Source organism: Leiobunum rupestre, chromosome 5, assembly GCF_980474605.1.
Source record: "Leiobunum rupestre chromosome 5, qqLeiRupe1.1.hap1, whole genome shotgun sequence".
NCBI classification, from domain to species: Eukaryota; Metazoa; Arthropoda; class Arachnida; order Opiliones; family Sclerosomatidae; genus Leiobunum; species Leiobunum rupestre.
Window position 1 is genome coordinate 57,767,266 of NC_143388.1, and position 22,337 is coordinate 57,789,602.

A 22,337-nucleotide genomic window follows, 5' to 3' on the forward strand; every position below is an offset into this window, starting at 1 on the left:
TAAAAACGTTCGATGGATTCATCCATTCAGGGGCATAGGCGTCATGACGCTAATTATCAAATCCGTACCAACCGTCGGAACATCTCAAAGGGGCACTCGTATCATTCACCATATATCAAAACTTAAAATAACGTCAAACCCTGGTGCCACCAAGACACCAGGCATAAATCACATCTTAAAATAGTGTTTCACAACAAAACAGATACAATGGAGAATTTCTCCGAACTGGGTAATGGCAACCCTAATAATTTAGGGAGGGGGAGTGGGTTAATTGATTTTGAATCTATCGGAGGAATCGCGACTAAGGGAAAATACTTGCTATGCCGAAATGCGAGAGAATAGAAGCGAGATGGTAACGCAGGGGGAACTAAGGCTGCCTTTGGCCACAAGGCTTCCCGGGAACTCCCTACCAGTGGCTCGTTCTCTTTTCGTTAAAAGCACATGCGGACCACTTTGAAGTGAGAGCTAGAAAAAGCTTCTTACGACCAGGGCCGTGCAGAGGTATCCTGGGGCCCGGGGCAAACTTACCCGTGGGCCCCTTCGATGGGCCCTACAGCTACGGGCCCCCCTCGTGGGCCCTTTTCACCTGGGCCCCGGGGATTTTGCCCCTCCTGCCCCCCCCCTCTGCACGGCCCTGCTTACGACCCCCGGCTGCCCACGGCCAGCGTCAACAATCGGGGTGCCATAAAACTGACTTCTAGGAAACTATATCGAGGAAACTATGTCGAGGATTCACTAACGCGAGAAAGTTAAAAGATTTCCCAGATTCTTCGGTAGGTCTTCAATTATGTCGTTACAAGGAATACCTTTGCGTGTGGTGCCATAGTCGGTAGTCCAATGGTAGTGGCGTTGGGACGGTAACCCAAAGGTCGTAGGTTCGATTCCTGCCCGAGGTGATATGATTTTTCTCATTCACTCTGGTATGGCACCACACGCAGAGGTATTCCTTGGTTTAAATGAAACTTCTAATTAAAAAAAATCCTGCGTAATAACCAAAAATAAATTATCATTGTATTAGATATTTTACCTTTCTTAACATGCAATTGTGAATAGGTAAAACCAAACCGGACATGGTAAAATGATCACTGTCAGTATGGAATAAGTACCCTTTTTTCCCGTTTGTTTTGAAGGGAGTAATCAAAAAAGTCTTAGCTAATGCTACCAATTTAAGAAGGTCAAATTTGCATTTGTTTTTATACCTAAATTATGGGTAAATCCATGTCAAATCACCCGATTTCAAGAAAAGTTCCCACGGCACCATTTTCGATTTCGTTTAAAGTTTAACCACTTATATTATAGACCTTTTGAGCAGGAAAGCCAAATTTTTAGCTCTGAAATCGAAGTGTTTTTGAAGATACGATTTTTTTAAATAACCTTGCAAGTAGTCGAGTGTTTTGACAAGTACAATTCTGTAATTTTTGAGCATTTATATCTAAAGATCGGTTAATATCACGTAGGTGTAATTTTTTGTAACGATTTTACTGGTGGTAAAGATAACTTAGTAATCATTACGAGGTTCGAAAATAGCGTCGTTAATTTTATAAAAATCGGCGAATGTGCCATAAAAAATCGCATTACAAGTAAACAGACCAACTTCGTCGGTCTTTAAGACATCGAAAGATTTTTTTATTAATTCATTAATTGACCTATATAGGATGAAATTAAGCCGGGGAATTAAAAAAAGAACCAGAATTACTCGCGGAACTATACTTTTGGAGTTATAGGGGTTCAAATGTAACGTTTTTCTCAAAATCGGGAAAACATGGTAGTGAATAGTCGCGTTTTTGGCCATGTCGGATACTGAAACACAAAATAATGTTGATACAATCTGAAAGTACAGAATTAATTATATAACATATGAAATTTTCATCTTGTGTTTCCAAGTCGTTCAAGGTCAAACGTTAAGGTCAAAACGAACCCGATTTTTAAAGCTTAAAACTGAGCACTCCAAGTCAAATCAACCAGGCTAATACCACTCAAGTCACCGTATACGATTAAATTTTCTGGGCAGGTGTAGTTATGGGTAAAACTAACCCCTGTACAGCAAAAGTGCTGAAAAAAGTTTATTTGGAAGTTATAGGATAAAATGATTGTTATGCGATTTTCCGAAAATCCGTTGCACCCAAAGAATAAAATAGCTATAACTTCGGCTGTGGCGTAGCGAGGGTTTGTGGTGCCCTGGAAAAATCTCTTGAAGTGTGCCCTTTTTCCTTTAAAAATTCCAAAATGTAACTTTGTTCCTTGATCGAAAGGTCTCCAAACAGTTTCTGGCGCCCCTTAATGAGTGTCGCCCGTGATGGACGCCCCCCCCCCCTCTGCCCTCCCCTGAACTTCGGTTCTTAAAGAGATGAAAACGTGATCAATGACTTATTTTAAAGGTAATGAAACCCTTAACACATTATATTATTATTTTAAAGTTTTTTTAAAACCTTTGGAAAATTTTCAATATGAAACTTAGATCTACCAAATAGCTATTTAGAAAAAAAAATTGGCCATTCTCGACTTACTTCGTCATAATACATTCTCTGTTAAAACATTTTCATGGAGGGAGTAACTTTTAAGAAAGTTACAGCCACATTACGGTACGCAGGAAGAGTACATTTTTGAGGTTTAAATGCCAATTTTACGAAATATTTCGTTATAACTCGGAAACGATTCATCCTAACTTCCTAAGGACTTGCGGCTGGTCCCATTCGATTCGGTACTAAAGAATACGTTGACCCAGGGCCGTAACCAGGGGGGGGGGGCGGTCGGGCCGTGCCCACCCTGGACCGTATGGTTGTATGTACAATTTTTTATTTTTTTTTATTTTTTCCATTGCGTGCCCACCCTGAAATCAAATCCTGGTTACGGTGCTGCGTTGACCCTGGCCAAAATCTTGATATAAACTTTCAATTGTTATTGAAATTTCCAAAAAAAAAGTAATTCAGTGCAAATTCGGTATTAACTCAGAAACGGTTGATAGCACTCGACTCAGCGTGAAAACTACCATCCTGTACGACACCAAACACGGTCCAATTCGTTGGTCGCAAATTTTGGGGGAAACTGCCCCACTTGCCACCTTTATCCCCTCCCAAATTAGGTTGTCTATACCGCATCACTGCGGACTTATCAGATCCTCAAATAGGCGCTTATAAATAAACCCCTCTCTGAATGTCTTGCCCCCCTGTTGAAAAATGCCGCCAGATCTATGAATAGAAAATTCCCAGCTTTGGCAGTATCAAGGGAAACCATAGACAGACCAGTTATAGGTCCAGTCGCAGCAGCACAAACTCTATAATCGGCTTTAATGACCTTTTATTTAAAGGACCATTAGACACCAAAATTGAATTTTTAGGCGAGATTGCAAGTTGGTACCATTTTTGTTGTTGAGTAACCCTCTTTTACCATTTTATCATATTTAAGTGTGCCAAAAAGAACGTCTTCTCAATGAGACCTTGTTCACAGGATATGACGTAATTGACGTCACTTTCCAATCGATGACGGCTTTTTTGTCATCAAAACCAGGTCTGGCGGGGAGGGAAGGAAGTTAAACCGGTTTTGCGCGTAGTTCATTCGTGATTTCTTTCGTGGCTGTGAAACAAGGTCTCATTGCAATTTTTAATACAGATATGTTATATAGAGGCATACTTATGAGTAATTATGTTACATATGTCCGTACTAACCATGCAGTAACATTTTGCTAGTAATTCCAAAAGTAATAAAATAATAACATTTCAATTTTTATATCTCATGAAATAAAAAAAAATAAAACCCGAATGAAAAATAAATTAAAGTATGAAAACTTCTAACTCTAAAATTGCCTGGAGGGGGGGGGGGGGCTACGGTAATGTGGTTGAAACTTCCTTAAACGTTAATTCGCCAAGAAAATGTTTTAACAGAGAATGTATTATGTCGAAATAAGTCGATAGAGGCCAAAAATTAATTTTCCTAAATTTAGCTATTTTGGGGATCTGCGAATAACTTACTTCCAAGTTTCAAATTTACAGATATTTAAACCTTTTATTTTTTTAAAATTATAATATGGTGTGTTGAGGATTTCATTACCTTTAAAATAAGCATCGATCAAATTTTTATCTCTCTTAGAACTGAAGTTATAGCTATTAATTCTTTGGGTGCAACGGATTTTCGGAAAATCGCAAAACAACTATTTTATCCTATAACTTCCAAACAAACTTTTTTCGGCACTTTTGCTGTACAGGGGTTAGTTTTACCCATAACTACACCTGCCCAGAAAATTTAATCGTATTCGGTGACTTGAGTGGTATGAGCCTGGTTGATTTGACGTGGAGTGCTCAGTTTTAAGCTTTAAAAATCGGGTTCGTTTTGACCTTAACGTTTGACCTTGAACGACTTGGAAACACAAGATGAAAATTTCAGATGTTATATAATTAATTCTGTACTTTCAGATGGTATCAACATTATTTTGTGTTTCAGTATCCGACATGGCCAAAAACGCGACTATTCACTACCATGATTTCCCGATTTTGAGAAAAACGTTACATTTGAACCCCTATAACTCCAAAAGTATAGTTCCGCGAGTAGTTCTGGTTCTTTTTTTTAATTCCCGGCTTAATTTCATCCTATATAGGTCAATTAATAAATTTAAAAAAATTCTTTCGATGTCTTAAAGACCGACGAAGTTGGTCTGTTTACCTGTAATGCGATTTTTTATGGCACATTCGCCGATTTTTATAAAATTAACGACGCTATTTTCGAACCTCGTAATGATTACTAAGCTATCTTTACCACCAGTAAAATCGTTACAAAAAATTACACCTACGTGATATTAACCGATCTTTAGATATCAATGCTCAAAAATGACAGAATTGTACTTGTCAAAACACTCGACTACTTGCAAGGTTATTTAAAAAAATCGTATCTTCAAAAATACTTCGATTTCAGAGCTAAAGATTTGGCTTTCCTGTTCAAAAGGTTTATAATATAAGTGGTTAAAGTTTAAACGAAATCTAAAATGGCGCCGTGGGTGCCATCGGGTGATTTGACATGGATTTACCCTTATGTCTATTAATGTTTATGGTTTTTACGAAGCTTGTTATTGAAATGAATAGTTGGTGTGCGTTGAGTCACAGAAGAGATTTCATTACGAAAAAGGATTTTATCTTTAATTTGCGTATCTAATCTATCCCTTCTCAGGTATGTCTAATCTCGTGTGAATGAACCGGAGATTTACAGTAAATATTCAGATTTGTCTTATATTAAATATTCAGATTCAGTGACGTAAATAGCGCCCCCGCAGACCCCACGGCGCGGGGGGGGGGGGCGAGAACTAGGGGCCCCCAAACGTGTATGATTAAAATCGGTGCTATTTAAAAAGGCCCCGAGTTGTTTTTCGCGGGGGGCCCCCGGAGTTCCTAGTTACGCTACTGTTCAGATTTGTCAAGGCTTAAGATTTTGGAGGACTTTCAATTAATATATGTATCCGCTACAGGTAATAGGAAAAATTGAATGAGGCACATTTTTACTTCGACTACGATGAAGATGGCGCCACCAAACATTAGGGGCATTCTGGATTCTATTTAATAACGACGCGCGACGCACGCTCGGTGGTACGCTACAGCTATCAATAATCAATAATAATCAGCTAAGCTAATACCCAACGCACCACCTTAGGCCTAAGTCATCAAGCGACTTTTGAAGCCTTTAATTCAGGTGGCCGGGTTACAATGCGTAAGAGGGTGGTGGAAAGCTCTGCATGCCACGTGATCGAGCCAACAGCTGCCTACACTAACTATTACCGTTAACCCCTCCCTTTATGGAAGGGAACACGGTGCACGCGTCGCGCTCCGTTATTAAATAGCACATTCAAATGGAATTTTCTGAAAATTCTAATCTCCTCCAATAGTTCTTTAAATAAAATATTATTCATAGCCGATTATAGATTTTGCGCTACTGCGACTGGACATAGAACTGGTTTGTCTATGGTTTCACTTTATACTGCCAAAGCTGAGAATTTTCTATGCATAAATCTGGCAGCATTTTTCCACAGGGGGCAAGACAGTCGGAGAGGGGTTTATTTAACCACTTATTCAGGGCCGGACTTAGAGATCTTGGGCCCATAGGCAGATAAGGAGTTTGGGCCCCCTTTTCACGCGCTGCATTTACTCTTATCCCTGGAACTAGGCTGTGCCTGAATTTCCCTGATTCAGCGTAGAAGTCTGAGCTCTACGGTTGTATTACTAAATAAAAGCTCTTAACAATCGTCGACTAAATATGCGATTATTATGCAACATTTCGATTTAAGGCTGCGTCCGTAAACTGCCAGGCAGAAATTTTGCTAATTTTAAAACAAAATCTTCTACCTAGGAATTTCTCCAATATAAATTACGATTGATATTATAGATTTATGCCTTACAGTAATTACGGCCTAGGTTGGCCTAGGCGGAAATACGGCACTGCACTTATTACTTGGAATGAACCACTAAACTTTTAGTAGGACCCCCAAATTAATATCGTATATTAAAAATTAGCTTGTTATTACGCTAATTTAATTTATCCTTGACACGTATTTTTTACGGTAAAATAACCGCGTGTCTTCTAATTTGTCATACTGACAATAAACGGCACGCTATTAATTTACGCTTAAAAGTATTTCGCGAAACTTCCACTGGTCTGGGAACGTCGCTGGCGTCGCGTTGTTTTTTTTACCCGACCGTCGAATTTAGGCCCTTTCGACGGTCGCCAAATTTCTCTTTCTGTTTTCCTCTCTCTCTCGAGGAGAGACGCGCTTAAAAAACCGCGTGTTGTGGTATATCTCCCAAGATGTATACTCGAACCGTTCTTATTAGGAACTTAGATGATTCTACCAGTAGCCGTTAATTGAATTTGTGTGTTTTTTTGCGGTCATATTTAACGCGTCTCAAATTACGATAATTTCAAAAAAAAGTTTTTGCGTCGAACTTTGTTTCGTCGCGATTGAAACGATACCGTAGTTGGAAAGTATGTGATCGTTTTTGTGGATGTCGACCGTTGTACGGATAACTAGAAAAGCTTTGATTATGGTTTATTAAATACGTCCATTTCCAATGGCTTCTGGGTGGTACGCGATTGTGGTTCAACTAATATTATTGTGCGCGAGTGTCAGTGGTTCGAATCACGAGAAATCGCCGACGTTGTTTCAAATGCCGATCAGAACGGTCGCTTCGCAGCCAACTATTGTCAAACCTACATTCCATTTTGCTGGAAAAACTAGGAGTATTACAATCTCTAGGAACCACAGTGTAAGTCTAAAAATTTTTCCGTTATTTGATATCGTTGTCAGTCGGAATTGACACCAGTGGTGGGGGTTACGTCGGTACTTTTATAACATAGCCGGTTACTGTCATTTCCAATTGACATAATGTTTATTTTTTTTTAAAAGCATTAATTCTGTATCTTGTTTTTTTGAAATTTTATAAGGCTGGTTAAATTTTACGACTTTGCAAGTTTGAATTTGACCTTTTTAAACTTTCTCATGGACTAAGCGTCTTTTTTATCCTTTAATGGAATCTGTTTTATAGTATTTTTATATCAACTTAGTGTTGATATGGTAGTCTTACGCGTCTTAAACAAAGTGGCGATGCAATGATGGTTTTTAATAAAGCTATTCTATCGGCTAATCTTTTTGACGTTTACCGATAAGATTTAAAATGGTTTGCCGTAGTTATTTTAAAATGGGTAGCTTTGTAAATTATAGGCTTTGGTAGGTAACCCTTATGTAACACGTTTTTAATGTGAACTTCCTTTCAAATAACCAAAATTATGTCACGATGAGTGTGAAATAACGTAATGATCGTAATTATAAAATTCTTTATCCTTTCCATCAGTTCCATCTACGCGTTTTATTGCGCAGGGCTTAACCTCTCGCATTCACACTTTTAATGCGCTTAGTTGCCTTTAGGCTACAACAGTCTTAATTTTTAATGGACTTAGCGCCATTTTTATTGACACCGTGTTCCGTTAGTTGGCGCCGCCAGGGCATGTTGTCAAAGGTAGTAGTTGTGTCGAATGCCGCTAGGTTGCGTCGTCAGGGGTTTGTCGCCAGATTGACGTCTGTCGATACTATCAACGAGTACTATTAAGCCTTTCACCTTAGACCAAGAAACACAGGGATGTCTCGCTCATAGCATACCCAACGCTTTATTTTTCGGCGGGGCTTTGTTGCGGCTGCGGTAGGGAAAGGGGGGTTAGGTGATACGGATAGTCAATAGGCGCCATCCATGAGAGATAAAAATAACGTTTTTTAAAGAACTTGAAAAAAAAAATAATCAGCTAAGAGTTACATATTTTTAAATTATTTTATATATTTTTTTATATTTGAGGGACACAAATATTAAAAAACATACCAGAAATTTCGTTTTTTGGAGCCACGCTGTTGCAGGCCACGTGCTGACAAATTGTAAGGCTGTGCACGTAACTCAAATAGCCAATAAAAATTGACTCACCTTCGCTACTAGCGACACCGCGCGAGATAAATAGGAAATAGGCAGCCGCAACGAAGATTTGGGCGCGAAATATCTACCGTGCGACGTCCCTGTGTTCCTTGGTCTAAGATGAAACTATTCGGACAATAAACTGCGACCTAATGCGCAGGTCCAGTAAATAGGACCAGCGTGGCCTAACGTACGATAATTATCGTTAACGCCAATAATATCCAGGCAATTTTTGAACCGTCGATACTTCAAGCCAGTGCATACATTAATTTACGATATTTTTTTATTTGGTACAAAACCGGTTAGAACTGCTACTTTTTTTTGGTTTTCAATAAGATGAATTTCATTTAATCTTTAACGTCCATATTCCCACAAAATTCAAATTTACCACAAAATGGTAGGTGTGCGATAATTATTTTCTGAAATCGATATTTTTTTGGTGCTGGTAAAGCTGATTAGGGCCCACGTGGACCGTCGGATTTAGCGGGCCCTTAAATTATAATCGATGTACACGCAACTCGCCTCGATAAGGGCCCCTAAATGAGTTTCGCATGGGCCCCAAAGGTCTTAGCTACGCCACTGTACGGTTCCTTTTTTTATTTCGTAATTTGGCCGTTTCGGCGCTGCAATCGCCACATTGTCTAATTCCCCTGGGTATGATAAGCCTTTACTTCCTTTAAAATATTTAACTTTAGAAATTGTTCATTATTACCTTCGTCAAGTTAACTTGGCAATGCGTTCATGCATTCTGAATCTCTCGCTGAAACGTCTGTTAGGACTTCACTTAACTATCTAAAAATGACGTTAAGTTTAAAATTCCGTGGTGAAAAGTTAAATATGAATAAATTAACAATCGAGTCGTAACTTTCCCCTTTTTCGCCTTTAAGGAGAGTAATTAATTTTAAACTTGTTTTTATGTAGCAATTATCTGCTAATATTTTCTTCGCGTGAATCGCTCTTTCTAGAATCCATGGCTATACGTGGCTTATATACGGAAGCTTGCAATTATAACACATTTAAATAAAAAAATTACTCAATACCTGTACATTGAAATTTAGTGGTACATTTTTTATCGCAATTTTGTTTGGGCAGAAATTGAGAGGCTTTATAATCTGCTAATGTTATTTGTTCGAAACATCCAGGCCCGTCTCTACCATTGGGCTAGGTAGGGCTAAGCCCTAGGGCGTCGAGCTCCGTCTGGTCCTTAATTTTTTTTTATAATTGTAAGGGGTGCCTGATATTATTAGCCCAGGAGTGCCTGAAAGGTAAAAACGGCCATGGGAACAACAGGTTTCACAATTTCACGCTGCTATTGCAAATTAACTTCAATGCCTGGATACTGAAAATCCTTTTTTTTAACTCCTACTCCTGAAATTAGCTAATATACCGAAATTGGCTTTATTTTGTTTTTTTTTTTAATTATGAATACAGAACATTTTATTATTAACAATACAGGTAACCGATGTTATATGGTATTAATTGGTAGTTGAGCAATCAATTTTTTTAGGTCGGTCGGTTTTTTGGATGCTCAAGTATTCATTTGGGGGCACTGAGCATCCCCTGGCACCCCCCCCCCCCATATGGGCCTGGTTTGGCTCGCTTTCAACTTGTTATAACTGAAAAATCAACTTATTCCCCAAGAGCTATTATTTATGTATATAACTTATATTTAACGTGCGCTTTAAAATGCACTACTTTTTCTACGTGATATTGCTTGGTGTATCCCTCCGCCTGTATCTGCAAGCGAGACTGATTGTAGATTTAATTTAAAACCGGAAATTTTTGTTGATTCGAACATCAAGGTAATAGGTTTTAAAAATTGGTTGTTGCGAATGAAACGCCAAAATTCTTCGTTATCTCGAACGTTACTTTTCTTTGCCGCGAACAAAAATATAGTAGTTAAAGCAACCCGTTTTATATATAGATAAATGTTTTCCTTTTTTTGAATTATCAGGGCCCCTTATCGGCGAACCATTTCTTCGCTACGCTTAAAAAATGACTGTCTCTGTTTTTGAAGGAAGACCTATTTATTTTTAATTGATTGTATAAAATTGGACGTTCAATTTGCGCAAATTCTTTTTTTTTGTTCGCACAAGTGATTTTTTACGCAAACTGCTTAAGGTAGACATTTTCAAATTTTTCTGGTTTAGTAAATACACCGGGGGACACAGGGTTCGTACACGACCTGGAATACCTGGAGAAGTCAGGGAATTTTAAAATGTTTCCAAAAGGTCAGGGAGAAGTCAGGGAATTTTAAAATGTTTCCAAAAGGTCAGGGAGAAGTCAGGGAATTTTAAAATGTTTCCAAAAGGTCAGGGAGAAGTCAGGGAATTTTAAAATGTTTCCAAAAGGTCAGGGAAAAGTCAGGGAATTTTAAAATGTTTCCAAAAGGTCAGGGAGAAGTCAGGGAATTTTAAAATGTTTCCAAAAGGTCAGGGAGAAGTCAGGGAATTTTAAAATGTTTCCAAAAGGTCAGGGAAAAGTCGGGGAATTTTAAAATGTTTCCAAAAGGTCAGGGAGAAGTCAGGGAATTTTAAAATGTTTCCAAAAGGTCAGGGAGAAGTCGGGGAATTTTAAAATGTTTCCAAAAGGTCAAGGAGGAGTCGGGGAATTTTAAAATGTTTCCAAAAGGTCAGGGAAAAGTCGGGGAAATTTAAAATAACACCAAAAGCAAAACCGGCAAATAAATTTTTGAAAGATGTATTGAAAATACTTAATTAACATTTTTCAAGATTTTACCTCAAAACATAAATGAATTCTACAAAAATGGTAAGGGAAATTTAATTCCAGAAATTTTGTACGAACCCTGGTGAAATTTCATCGTTTTCTGCAAATATTTTCACACTTTTAGAAAAAATTTTAGGTGCTTGCCCAATTTTTTTTAATCGAGATTTTGTAGAGCATCATATGAAACCTACGAATACCTTTGGTTCGATGGAAAAAGACTTATTTTTCACTGAAAAACGCGACTTGGTCCAGCCAAAATAAACTTGTTTGATCCTGAAGAATCAGCAGGAGCTTCTGTACATGTTTCCAGCGAATAACATAGTAGGATAGAGGTACCAGCATTGATTTCCCAATAGTTCATTTATGTTACCATGAATAAAATGTTGCTTAAACAACAGCGAGCCGAGAAAAGTCAAAATGGTTCACTTCAGTTTATTAAAGCTGACTGTGAAAATACATTTTTAATTTGTTAAAGAGTGTATCTGATACTTATCTCGTAAAGGTTCGGTTATCTACTTCTGGGATTATTCAATGAACTTCAATAGCTTTGGGAGTATCGGAGCACATGGTTTGATTTTAGGTTGATTGCTTTAAGATGTCAATAACTTGATTTCTTTTAAATATCTGAGAAAATTTCATTTCAAAATTTCTAGATTTATATTATTGAGAAATTTATGAAATATTTGGCTAAATATAAGTTATGTATTTATGTTAGTCTTAATAAACAAATAATAATAATTTACTAATACAAAGAGAATTCGATTAAATAGTTGTGATTGATAATTGTACATGGAATGTTCACCCACAGTTCGTTGGGATCCTTTCCCGGGACTCATTGTAACGCGGTGGAACTATTTTTACTTTTTAGATCAAAAGCTATAGCCTTGACGAGGATGGCTGGCTGCTTGGCGTTTATTATTTAATAATAGAACCTACAAACGACTTTTAAATCTGCGCGTAGAAACATATAAACTAAATCATATCGGCCTTGTATTTGTCACTCATTCCCGCCATTTCAAATATATCGCGATTTATTGTAAAATAAAAGATATGATATATAAATATTTTCTTTTCGAACTCTTGGGTCACAGTAAAGTTAAAAATAATTTTCCCCCCATTTTTTATTAGTATTTAGGACGTTTGTATCAAGACACCCCGAAGTGGTTAAACGAGGAAACTGATAGTATAAGGACCCGATTTGTGGACCTAACCGGTATCACGTTAGTGGGAATCGATCGAAGACGGTACATTTTCCTCAGGGCACGAGAAATCGCCCAGTTAAAGTCGATGTCGGTCGGCTGAAATAGGGTGACAGGCGAAATTAGAAATTCCCGCTGCCGAATTACCAGAAATCCGTGCTAGTATCTTTCAGCCAAATGTACTAGATATTTTGCCTTTCTTAACCTGCAACTTGGTGTAGCCGTAATTCTCTGAGAGTTGTCCACAAAGTTACGCTCTTTTTTCATTCGATTAAATATCTCCCTAGTATCTATACTCATTTGCTGGTTAAGGCAAAATGTCTTATACATTTGGCGGGAAGATACTAGCGTGTAATTTCGAATTTGGCCGGTTTACGGTTGAATTTCTAAATATACTCGCGAGCGTCTTTTGCGTTATATTTCAAAGTGATAATTAATTATTAGCCATAAAGAAGTTTTAAAAACAATTGTAATAATTTATTTTTAGTACTATAAATGCGGCATACCTAGAAAAAAGTCCGTTTGGCGAGTCCAGGGTAAGTATAGAACGGGTAATGCCGAGATCACCACGTTGACGTACATTAACGCGCGATTTGATGATTGTTTGGGCGTATAATAGTAAAAAAAAGCTATAATGAAGCTTACAAATAATAATGTACATGAAATATTGATTGATCACTTTGAAACTTACGCAATAGACATTTCTAAAATGGATGAATGTAACATGCACAACAGAAAATAGGCGAAATTCGATAAGATTTCGCAGTGAGGTGCTTACTACAATCTTCCTGGGACGAAGGAAGGTTCGTTTGAATGGCGCACGCGCCCGAATTTGGCAGTAGCAATAGAGGATTCTACTAACTTTTCACCCCTGAAGTCAATCATCAGCGCGACTGTCCAAAGGCGAAATCTGGTAAACGCCAATTTTTAAAATTTCAAGTTAGTAAATTCAAGTACGTACTCGAATAAGCGAGTTTCAATAATATCGGACGAAAAAGCATACAAGGATGGTACTTCGACGTCACACCGCAGCGTGACCTCGTTGACCTATGACGTCAGCTTAGGCTTCCCTTTGTTGTAAAAATTCCCATCCTAATAGTTATTTTTAAAGCCGATAGATGGCGGTGCGGGTTTTGAAAACCTCTTATTGTACATCTACTAGGAAACTTTTAACCCGCCAAAAACCTTCCTGGATGAGATATACCAGCTTGTGGCACTGGTTGAAAACTCCGAAGAATTCCCGCGTAGAGTTGGCAAGCTCTCTCCTCCCTGGTTAAAGGGGTTCCCCCAAGTTCTTCGGTTACCCCTTTCCATAAACGCTATTTTAGGTTAACGGTAAATGTAGGGGAGCTGTGCATAAAGAACTTGCCACCAAACTCTTATGCAATACAACCCTGAATGAATGCAATAAAAGTCGCTTGATGATTTGGGCCTAGGGTGATGCCTTGGGTATTAGCCTAAGCCTAGCTGATTATAATCATTACTACTTACATTACCATAAGAAATAAAGTTAATCAAAATAAATAAACTTAAATATATCAAATTTAAAAGGAATTAAGTTTCCTAAGTTTTCCATGGAACAGCCGAGCACTCCTAGTGGCAAAATCGTGAATTTGTTTGATCCACTTTCTACTCCCTTTAAGTCTACTATCAAAAACTCTCGGGCCTTTTTATGCCCGATATTGTTCGAGAAAATAAAGTAACTTTGTTTCTCCTTTGAGGGAATTCCTCGAATCTTAAGCGCTTAAAATAAAGTGTTTGGCGTGTCATTTATGGCGGATAAGCGCGAATCGGCAGATAAAATCATCAAAAGATTACCACTTCGATACTGTCATAATTTTTAATTCCTTATTGGAGAAATTAATCTATTTTGTTGAGGAAATGATTTTAAAAAAAGTATTTTCATTAAAGATACTAAATCTAAAATAGAAAATAACCCTACTGAAAATTATAGTTTACAAATTATAAGTACATATCTCTACGAAGTGTTATGTCAGGAGGTTCATGCCCAAATAAATGATGTTTAAACCCTCTGGTTGGAATTTGCATGGAGCCTTCGAAGGCAGATGTTTCGGTTTAATGGGAAAAATAGGATACTTCTGTCGTAAAATATTTATTTTAAATGTTTGATGGCATTTATTTGATAGGTACATTGTAACACATTTTACTACTCAAACAATTTAAGCCTGTAAGTCATTTTGGGTAGTTTGAATATTGAGTACTACTCAAACAATTTAAGTCTGTAATTCATTTTGGGTAATTTGAATATTGAGTACTACTCAAACAATTTAAGTCTGTAATTCATTTTGGGTAGTTCGAATATTGAGTACTACTCAAACAATTTAAGCCTGTAAGTCATTTTGGGTAGTTTGAATATTGAGTACTACTCAAACAATTTAAGCCTGTAATTCATTTTGGGTAGTTCGAATATTGAGTACTACTCAAACAATTTAAGCCTGTAAGTCATTTTGGGTAGTTCGAATATTGAGTACTACTCAAACAATTTAAGCCTGTAAGTCATTTTGGGTAGTTCGAAAATTGAGTACTACTCAAAATATTTGAGCCTGTAAGTCATTTTGGGTAGTTAGAAAATTGGTTTTGACAACTAGATTTTGGCATAATTACCGATTTTATAATAATTTTGGTGGACTCGGGATAGTTCTATAAAGTCCTTAAAATTGGTCCTGACTTCTCCATACAGGTTTTCATAACCCGCTTAAAGGAACTGGGCAGCATGACGTAGATAATACGTCACCCATGCTTTTTCCAATTGGAAATAAAAAGCATACCAGCATGGCGGCCATAGCCAAAGGTACGGCATGACCTCACGCTGCCAAGTTCTCATTGAATCTATCTAGAACGATTTCCTTAGCGAAAGGTTTCAATAGTTCTTTTTATAAAATAACCTAGGCCATCTTGTTGAAATGTTGCCTCCCCGCTTCAGTTGTGGATCCGTTTTCTCTCTCACTAAAGAGCTTATGAACTCATTCTTATTCATTGGCTGAACTATTCCAGGGCAACATTTCAACAAGTTGGGCAAGCGTAAAGACATTTTATAAAATCAACTATTATATTATATTATTTAATTATTAGTCTAGACATAACACCATTACTTCCAATACACCCTATTTGGTAATGATAACGTCTCAATGCCATGATTTTAATGGAAAGTTCGATCTAAGAAAAGTTGAATAAACCTCTTGTTGTGAGAGGTAAAATTACTGGTAAGCAAATAAAGTACTTAAGTACGTTTTGACATGACCCGTCTTTAACCAGCTTCTACTTAAAAACTCTTTAAAATTTATACCATCAAATTTACATAGTATACGCGTTGGTTATAAAAAAAAGCGAAGTGGAACATTTAGTCGCGTCTCCTTTGGGTCCCTGTGGGTGGCCCGAGCCTTGAAATTTGTTGCGTCTCGGCTTTTTATTGGGAAGATGATTCCGCCAATGCTTTGTTGCGCTTTATGATACAGAATGAAAGAATTTCATTGTTCTCTTCCGGTTTTATCTTTACTCGCCGCATTTCGTTTCGTCTGTTTAAAACGTTAAACGCTAATGGCACGCGTTTGTTTGGGTCTTTTGCCTTAATGCGGTTCCGCTTCGTTGTATCATAAGTAACATAATTATAATAAGTATGACACTGAACGATATCGGTTAATGATAGTCTGTCGCTGAGTGATTGCGTAATTGGAGGGTCTGTAACAGGGAATTCTGGCTACTTCTTGGTGTTATTATATAGGAGTCAAAACCAGGGTTGCCAAATTTGAACCAATTTGGTTTAATTAATGATTAAAATCAAGATTTAAATAAACATTTTTTGAAAATATTATGGATTTAAATCATGTATTTTAATGTAGGAATAAATAATGGCAAAAATAGGTTCTTAATAATTTAAATACATATAGAAAATCTGAGCAAACTAAAATATAAAATTGTTCAATTCAATTAAGATTTAGTTTTAATTCAAGATTAGCTAACTCATAAAACTAAAATATCTGTTAATTATACAGGAAAAAACCATTAATTGTATAAAAATCAATAAAATATTAAATATCAAAAAAATTCCAACCCTGGTTAAAGCTCATTTCGGTCTTAAATTAAAATATAACTACCGTCTGAAACCAAAAGAATGTTTTTAATACGTTTGGATTGAAGTAATGAGTTAACAGACTATCTACAATAATTTAGCATTGAGAGAATAGTAAGTGTCATACTTATGCATATTATGTATGTATATATATCTATATACCTATATATAAATTCAACTTTTGCTAGGTGGGTCGGCATTTTTACCCACCTTTTAATATAGGCGTATATTATAATTGCGTTATTTGTAAACAAGGTAAATATTTAAGAATGTGTAAACTAAAGGCTTATGACTGTTTAAACGAAGTATGAACTGTCATATTTATGGCTGATCAACTAATTAAACAATTCTGCCACCAGGTTTATCCAAAGCTTGTATCATTGGCGCTAGTTACGTTAATGAACAAGCCGTGAAGCCTGTTAACCGACGAATTTTTAATTTAATTCCTACTCCTTTTAATATACGAAAGTTTACTTTCACATTTTCGCTAAGTAGCGCTGCACTTACATTATTCGAAAAAGTGTAAAAGAATTGAGATTCTTAACATTCTTCCGATAGTTGTTTGACAAGAAATACCAAACCTCATTCTAAATTGATGGTTGTCATATAATGAAAAAGCTTATCGTGGACAGTGAATATCTTAGACCGGTAGTATTAATTTAAAGTTGCAATCAAGGTCGATAAATGCACGGTTGAACGGCGGTGTGTGAAGGGATCCGATGTAAATTCCTTGGAAATATTTCCTTTTTTTCATTTACCCTATTTCGGAGGTGATTTGATAGAACCCTTTTGCATGAGACGCGCGTTTCTTTCGCCATGATTGAAATTAAAATCGCCGGTTCTTATTCCCTTTGGATGACCAGAAAATTGCCTCGGAGCGCTTGCTAATCACGCCAAAAAAAACAGGAACTTATTAATAATTGACAAATTCTCTAAACGTCAACTTATCATTTCTAAAAAAATAACAAAAAAAATAGGTTGAAGAATAAATCTTGTACACATTTACAGGTTGTATCAAATTGTTCCATATAATAAATTGACAAGACTTTTTTCATTTCAAAAATTGAAGATGACGTCGTTATCCAGTTTCATCCACAGAAGCGAAATAGCTTATCTGCAAGGGGTCGCTTGTCAATGGATTTAAATTATTTAAATTAACAAATTAACATATTTATTATAAAATAGATTTAAATTAACAAATTAATATATTTATTATAAAAGAAATTTGATTTAATATATTTTTTATAAAAGAGATTTGATTTAACATATTTTTTATAAAAGAGATTTGATTTAACATATTTTTATAAAAGAGATTTGATTTAACATATTTTTATAAAAGAGATTTGATTTAACATATTTTTATAAAAGAGATTTGATTTAACATATTTTTATAAAAGATATTTGATTTAACATATTTTTATAAAAGATATTTGATTTAACATATTTTTATAAAAGAGATTTGATTTAACATATTTTTATAAAAGAGATTTGATTTAACATATTTTTTACAAAAGAGATTCGATTTAACATATTTTTTATAAAGAGATTGGATTTAAAATATTACGAAAGAGATTGGATTTAAAATATTACGAAAGAGATTGGAATTAACATATTACGAAAGAGATTGGATTTAAAATATTACGAAAGAGATTGGAATTAACATATTACGAAAGAGATTGGAATTAACATATTACGAAAGAGATTGGAATTAACATATTACGAAAGAGATTGGAATTAACATATTACGAAAGAGATTGGAATTAACATATTACGAAAGAGATTGGAATTAACATATTACGAAAGAGATTGGAATTAACATATTACGAAAGAGATTGGAATTAACATATTACGAAAGAGATTGGAATTAACATATTACGAAAGAGATTGGAATTAACATATTACGAAAGAGATTGGAATTAACATATTACGAAAGAGATTGGAATTAACATATTACGAAAGAGATTGGAATTAACATATTACGAAAGAGATTGGAATTAACATATTACGAAAGAGATTGGAATTAACATATTACGAAAGAGATTGGAATTAACATATTACGAAAGAGATTGGAATTAACATATTACGAAAGAGATTGGAATTAACATATTACGAAAGAGATTGGAATTAACATATTACGAAAGAGATTGGAATTAACATATTACGAAAGAGATTGGAATTAACATATTACGAAAGAGATTGGAATTAACATATTACGAAAGAGATTGGAATTAACATATTACGAAAGAGATTGGAATTAACATATTACGAAAGAGATTGGAATTAACATATTACGAAAGAGATTGGAATTAACATATTACGAAAGAGATTGGAATTAACATATTACGAAAGAGATTGGAATTAACATATTACGAAAGAGATTGGAATTAACATTACGAAATGGATTGGAATTAACATTACAAAATGGATTGGAATTAACATTACAAAATGGATTGGAATTAACATTACAAAATGGATTGGAATTAACATTACAAAATGGATAGGAATTAACATTACAAAATGGATTGGAATTAACATTACAAAATGGATTGGAATTAACATTACAAAATGGATTGGAATTAACATTACAAAATGGATTGGAATTAACATTACAAAATGGATTGGAATTAACATTACAAAATGGATTGGAATTAACATTACAAAATGGATTGGAATTAACATTACAAAATGGATTGGAATTAACATTACAAAATGGATTGGAATTAACATTACAAAATGGATTGGAATTAACATTACAAAATGGATTGGAATTAACATTACAAAATGGATTGGAATTAACATTACAAAATGGATTGGAATTAACATTACAAAATGGATTGGAATTAACATTACAAAATGGATTGGAATTAACATTACAAAATGGATTGGAATTAACATTACAAAATGGATTGGAATTAACATTACAAAATGGATTGGAATTAACATTACAAAATGGATTGGAATTAACATTACAAAATGGATTGGAATTAACATATTTATTTAAAAATAGATTTCAATTATTTACATGACAATGGTTTTTGTAATAATTGCGTTACCATAAGTTTAAAATAACAAAAAATGGACATACTTAGAAGAATGGATTTAGGTATTTAAGAATATAGAACTCAAACATCTCCTTCGTGTAGTTTGCAGCGAATGTTTATCTGCTTTAACTTTCCGTGAGGCAAACGATCGTCATTGGTTTTGTGGTTGAAAAGTAGAAAAACTTTGAAGTATGCGAGGGTGGTATCAGAGGCTAATGTTTAGGTACGTGAATACATTTTTGATAGTACCTGAAATTTTTGAACAATTATCCTCCCGTAATAAACGCGCTTAAAGGAACTTCTCTATAACAATATTTTTTATATCCAAAATTTATATTATATATTATAGTATTATATTATACACTATATTATACACTATATTATACACTATATTATACACTATATTATACACTATATTATACACTATATTATACACTATATTATACACTATATTATACACTATATTATACACTATATTATACACTATATTATACACTATATTATACACTATATTATACACTATATTATACACTATATTATACACTATATTATACACTATATTATACATTATTTTGCATTCTTTAATCATATAATCAAATGCACTCAAAGATTACAATAAAACTACATTCCGTAGTAAAAGTGAACTCTTTTTTTTTATGATATCGGATCTTCGGAGCGGGACCTTTGACCTTTCCGGTAGGTAGAAGTATTTTATTGTGGAAAAATAATACAGCCGTGTATTTAGCCACCCTCTCGAAAACTGGAACGGGGGACTCGTAATTGAGTGTACACTCAGCTATGAGTTCCCCGTTCCCGTATCGAGGGGTGGTTTAACCTCTTCATTCTATTCGTAGCTGGCTCGTGGGTGTAACTTGTGTTCGTTGCCATGGTAACGCGTATAGATCGGCCATGACACTACGACGCCGACGATATTCACGTGCTTATTTCGCAAGATCGGGTGGCTTTTTGCCTCGTGATCTGTGACGTCAAATTAAAATCATGGCGGCCATTTGAAGGCGGGGCTTAGCTACGACGCTACGAGCAAGCACCTAATACGACCCAGCGTGAACGATTGGACAATTAAATAGAAATTCCAATTCTCGGTGGTACAATAAATGCATTATAAACTTAAAATTTACTAAATATAAGTGTTAATGTTGGTGCTTTCGAGGCCTTTGCCAAAATATAATTTTCAGTGTAGAATTTTTCAGTGGGATGCACCAATCGCGAAGATTGATACTACGAGGCAGCCAGCGGTTGACATTTCCAATCGATTGATGCATCGTTCAAATCAGTTTGTGTGGCCCTCTTCTACATAATTCTCCAACTGAGACTAGAAGTTTATATTATCTCTTAGATCAATCAATTGCCGCTTTATTTAGCAATTTATAAAACGGACTATTATATTTAAAGGAGATGGCTTTTCTGCTTTACGCGTTACGACTTGTTTTAACGTCACTAGCGCCAATCACTCCTAGCTTCCCTTAAACCTGATGGCTGAAAGGTCAAATTCGTTAATTCATTTATTCCTTTTAATATAAGTAACGTAATAACCTAAGTATGACACTTCCTATTCGCCCCATGCGAATTTTTAATGATAGTTGGTTTCGCCAATAACAACGTAAACCATTACGTACCGACGGACTGACAACTCTCCGCGAAATGCTCGTAGTATTTGGAGGATGCCCATAAAATCGCCGACGGTTCACCGGCAGCCTTTTCGCGTGTACGCTCGTATTTCTCGCTATCAAACTAACCAACTATTTTGCCAACGGAAAGAGTAGGAAGGGCCGAGTTTCCTGTTCGCAATCACTCCACGACAGACTGTCATTATCCTAATTCGTTCTGTGCCATAATTATGTTACTTATGCTTTTAAGAAGTGTTCGATGCAATTGGTACTATAATGGCCAATGAACGAAATCACGTTAAAATATTAAATTCCTAAAAAGAGTACATGTAATTTACCAAAACGCCAATGTAGGCCTACAGTAGGCCTAAAAAACGTCAGTAGGCCAACTACGCACAAAGTTTTCAATTAGTATTTAATGTGAAATCTTTTTGTTTTCAACCATTCTCTAACGTTTATTGAGTCTAATCAACATGCCACTAAATTATTATCGTGATTAGCGGGCTTTCATGGTCAAGTTATTTTATGGTGAAGCCAAACGTAACGCGCATAGGGTTCGTGAATCGTTCACCGTTCGATATCCAGATACAAGACCAAGCCACAACACCGTTCTTGGAGCTGTTGGTGACTTTCACACTTACGGAAACATCAATCTCAGATTTCGTGGACCAGGTCGTCAAAACATCAACATGGTAGACCCCGTTCTGGCCTATTTTGTCGCGTATCCTCGATCTCGGGTTATTGAACTACTACGATTATTGACGACCACTCTTCACAATCAAAAATTCCATCCGTATTGAGCGACCCTCCACCAAGCTCTGCACGAAGGAGATATGGAACGTAGATTTGATTTCTGCAACTCACTATAACCATGTCTGATGAGAACCCAAATCTCATCAATCAATTAATTAATCAAATGCTGGTGGCCGACGAGTGTTCCTTTGGGAGAGATGGGCCTTTCAACCATCAAAACACCCACATGTGGTGTGACGAAAATCTTCACCATAATCAACAACAATTCAGACTGAATGTTTGGGCGGGTTTGCTCGGGGATCGAGTTATTGTCCCATTTTTCCTCCCAGCTCGTCTTAATGGATAACGCTACTTGGCGCTTTTGCAGAACAAAATAGAAGACGCTTTAGAAGATATTCCGCTGGAAGCTTACAGACAGATGTGGTACCAACATGACGGCGCACCACGCCACGTACCTAGTCTTGTGT

At 35.9% G+C, this 22,337-nt stretch overlaps 1 protein-coding gene across 1 annotated transcript in view; it reads left to right on the plus strand.

Moving 5' to 3' along the window:
- The first annotated feature begins 6,435 nt into the window (after nt 1-6,435).
- Nucleotides 6,436-22,337, plus strand: part of LOC149945377 (uncharacterized) — a 122,631-nt gene continuing 106,729 nt past the window's right edge. The window contains exon 1 of the mRNA XM_090175174.1: nt 6,436-7,241. Within this exon, the coding sequence (XP_090031300.1) occupies nt 7,047-7,241 (195 nt within the window). The 5' untranslated portion in view covers nt 6,436-7,046. The remainder of the gene's footprint in view (nt 7,242-22,337) is intronic.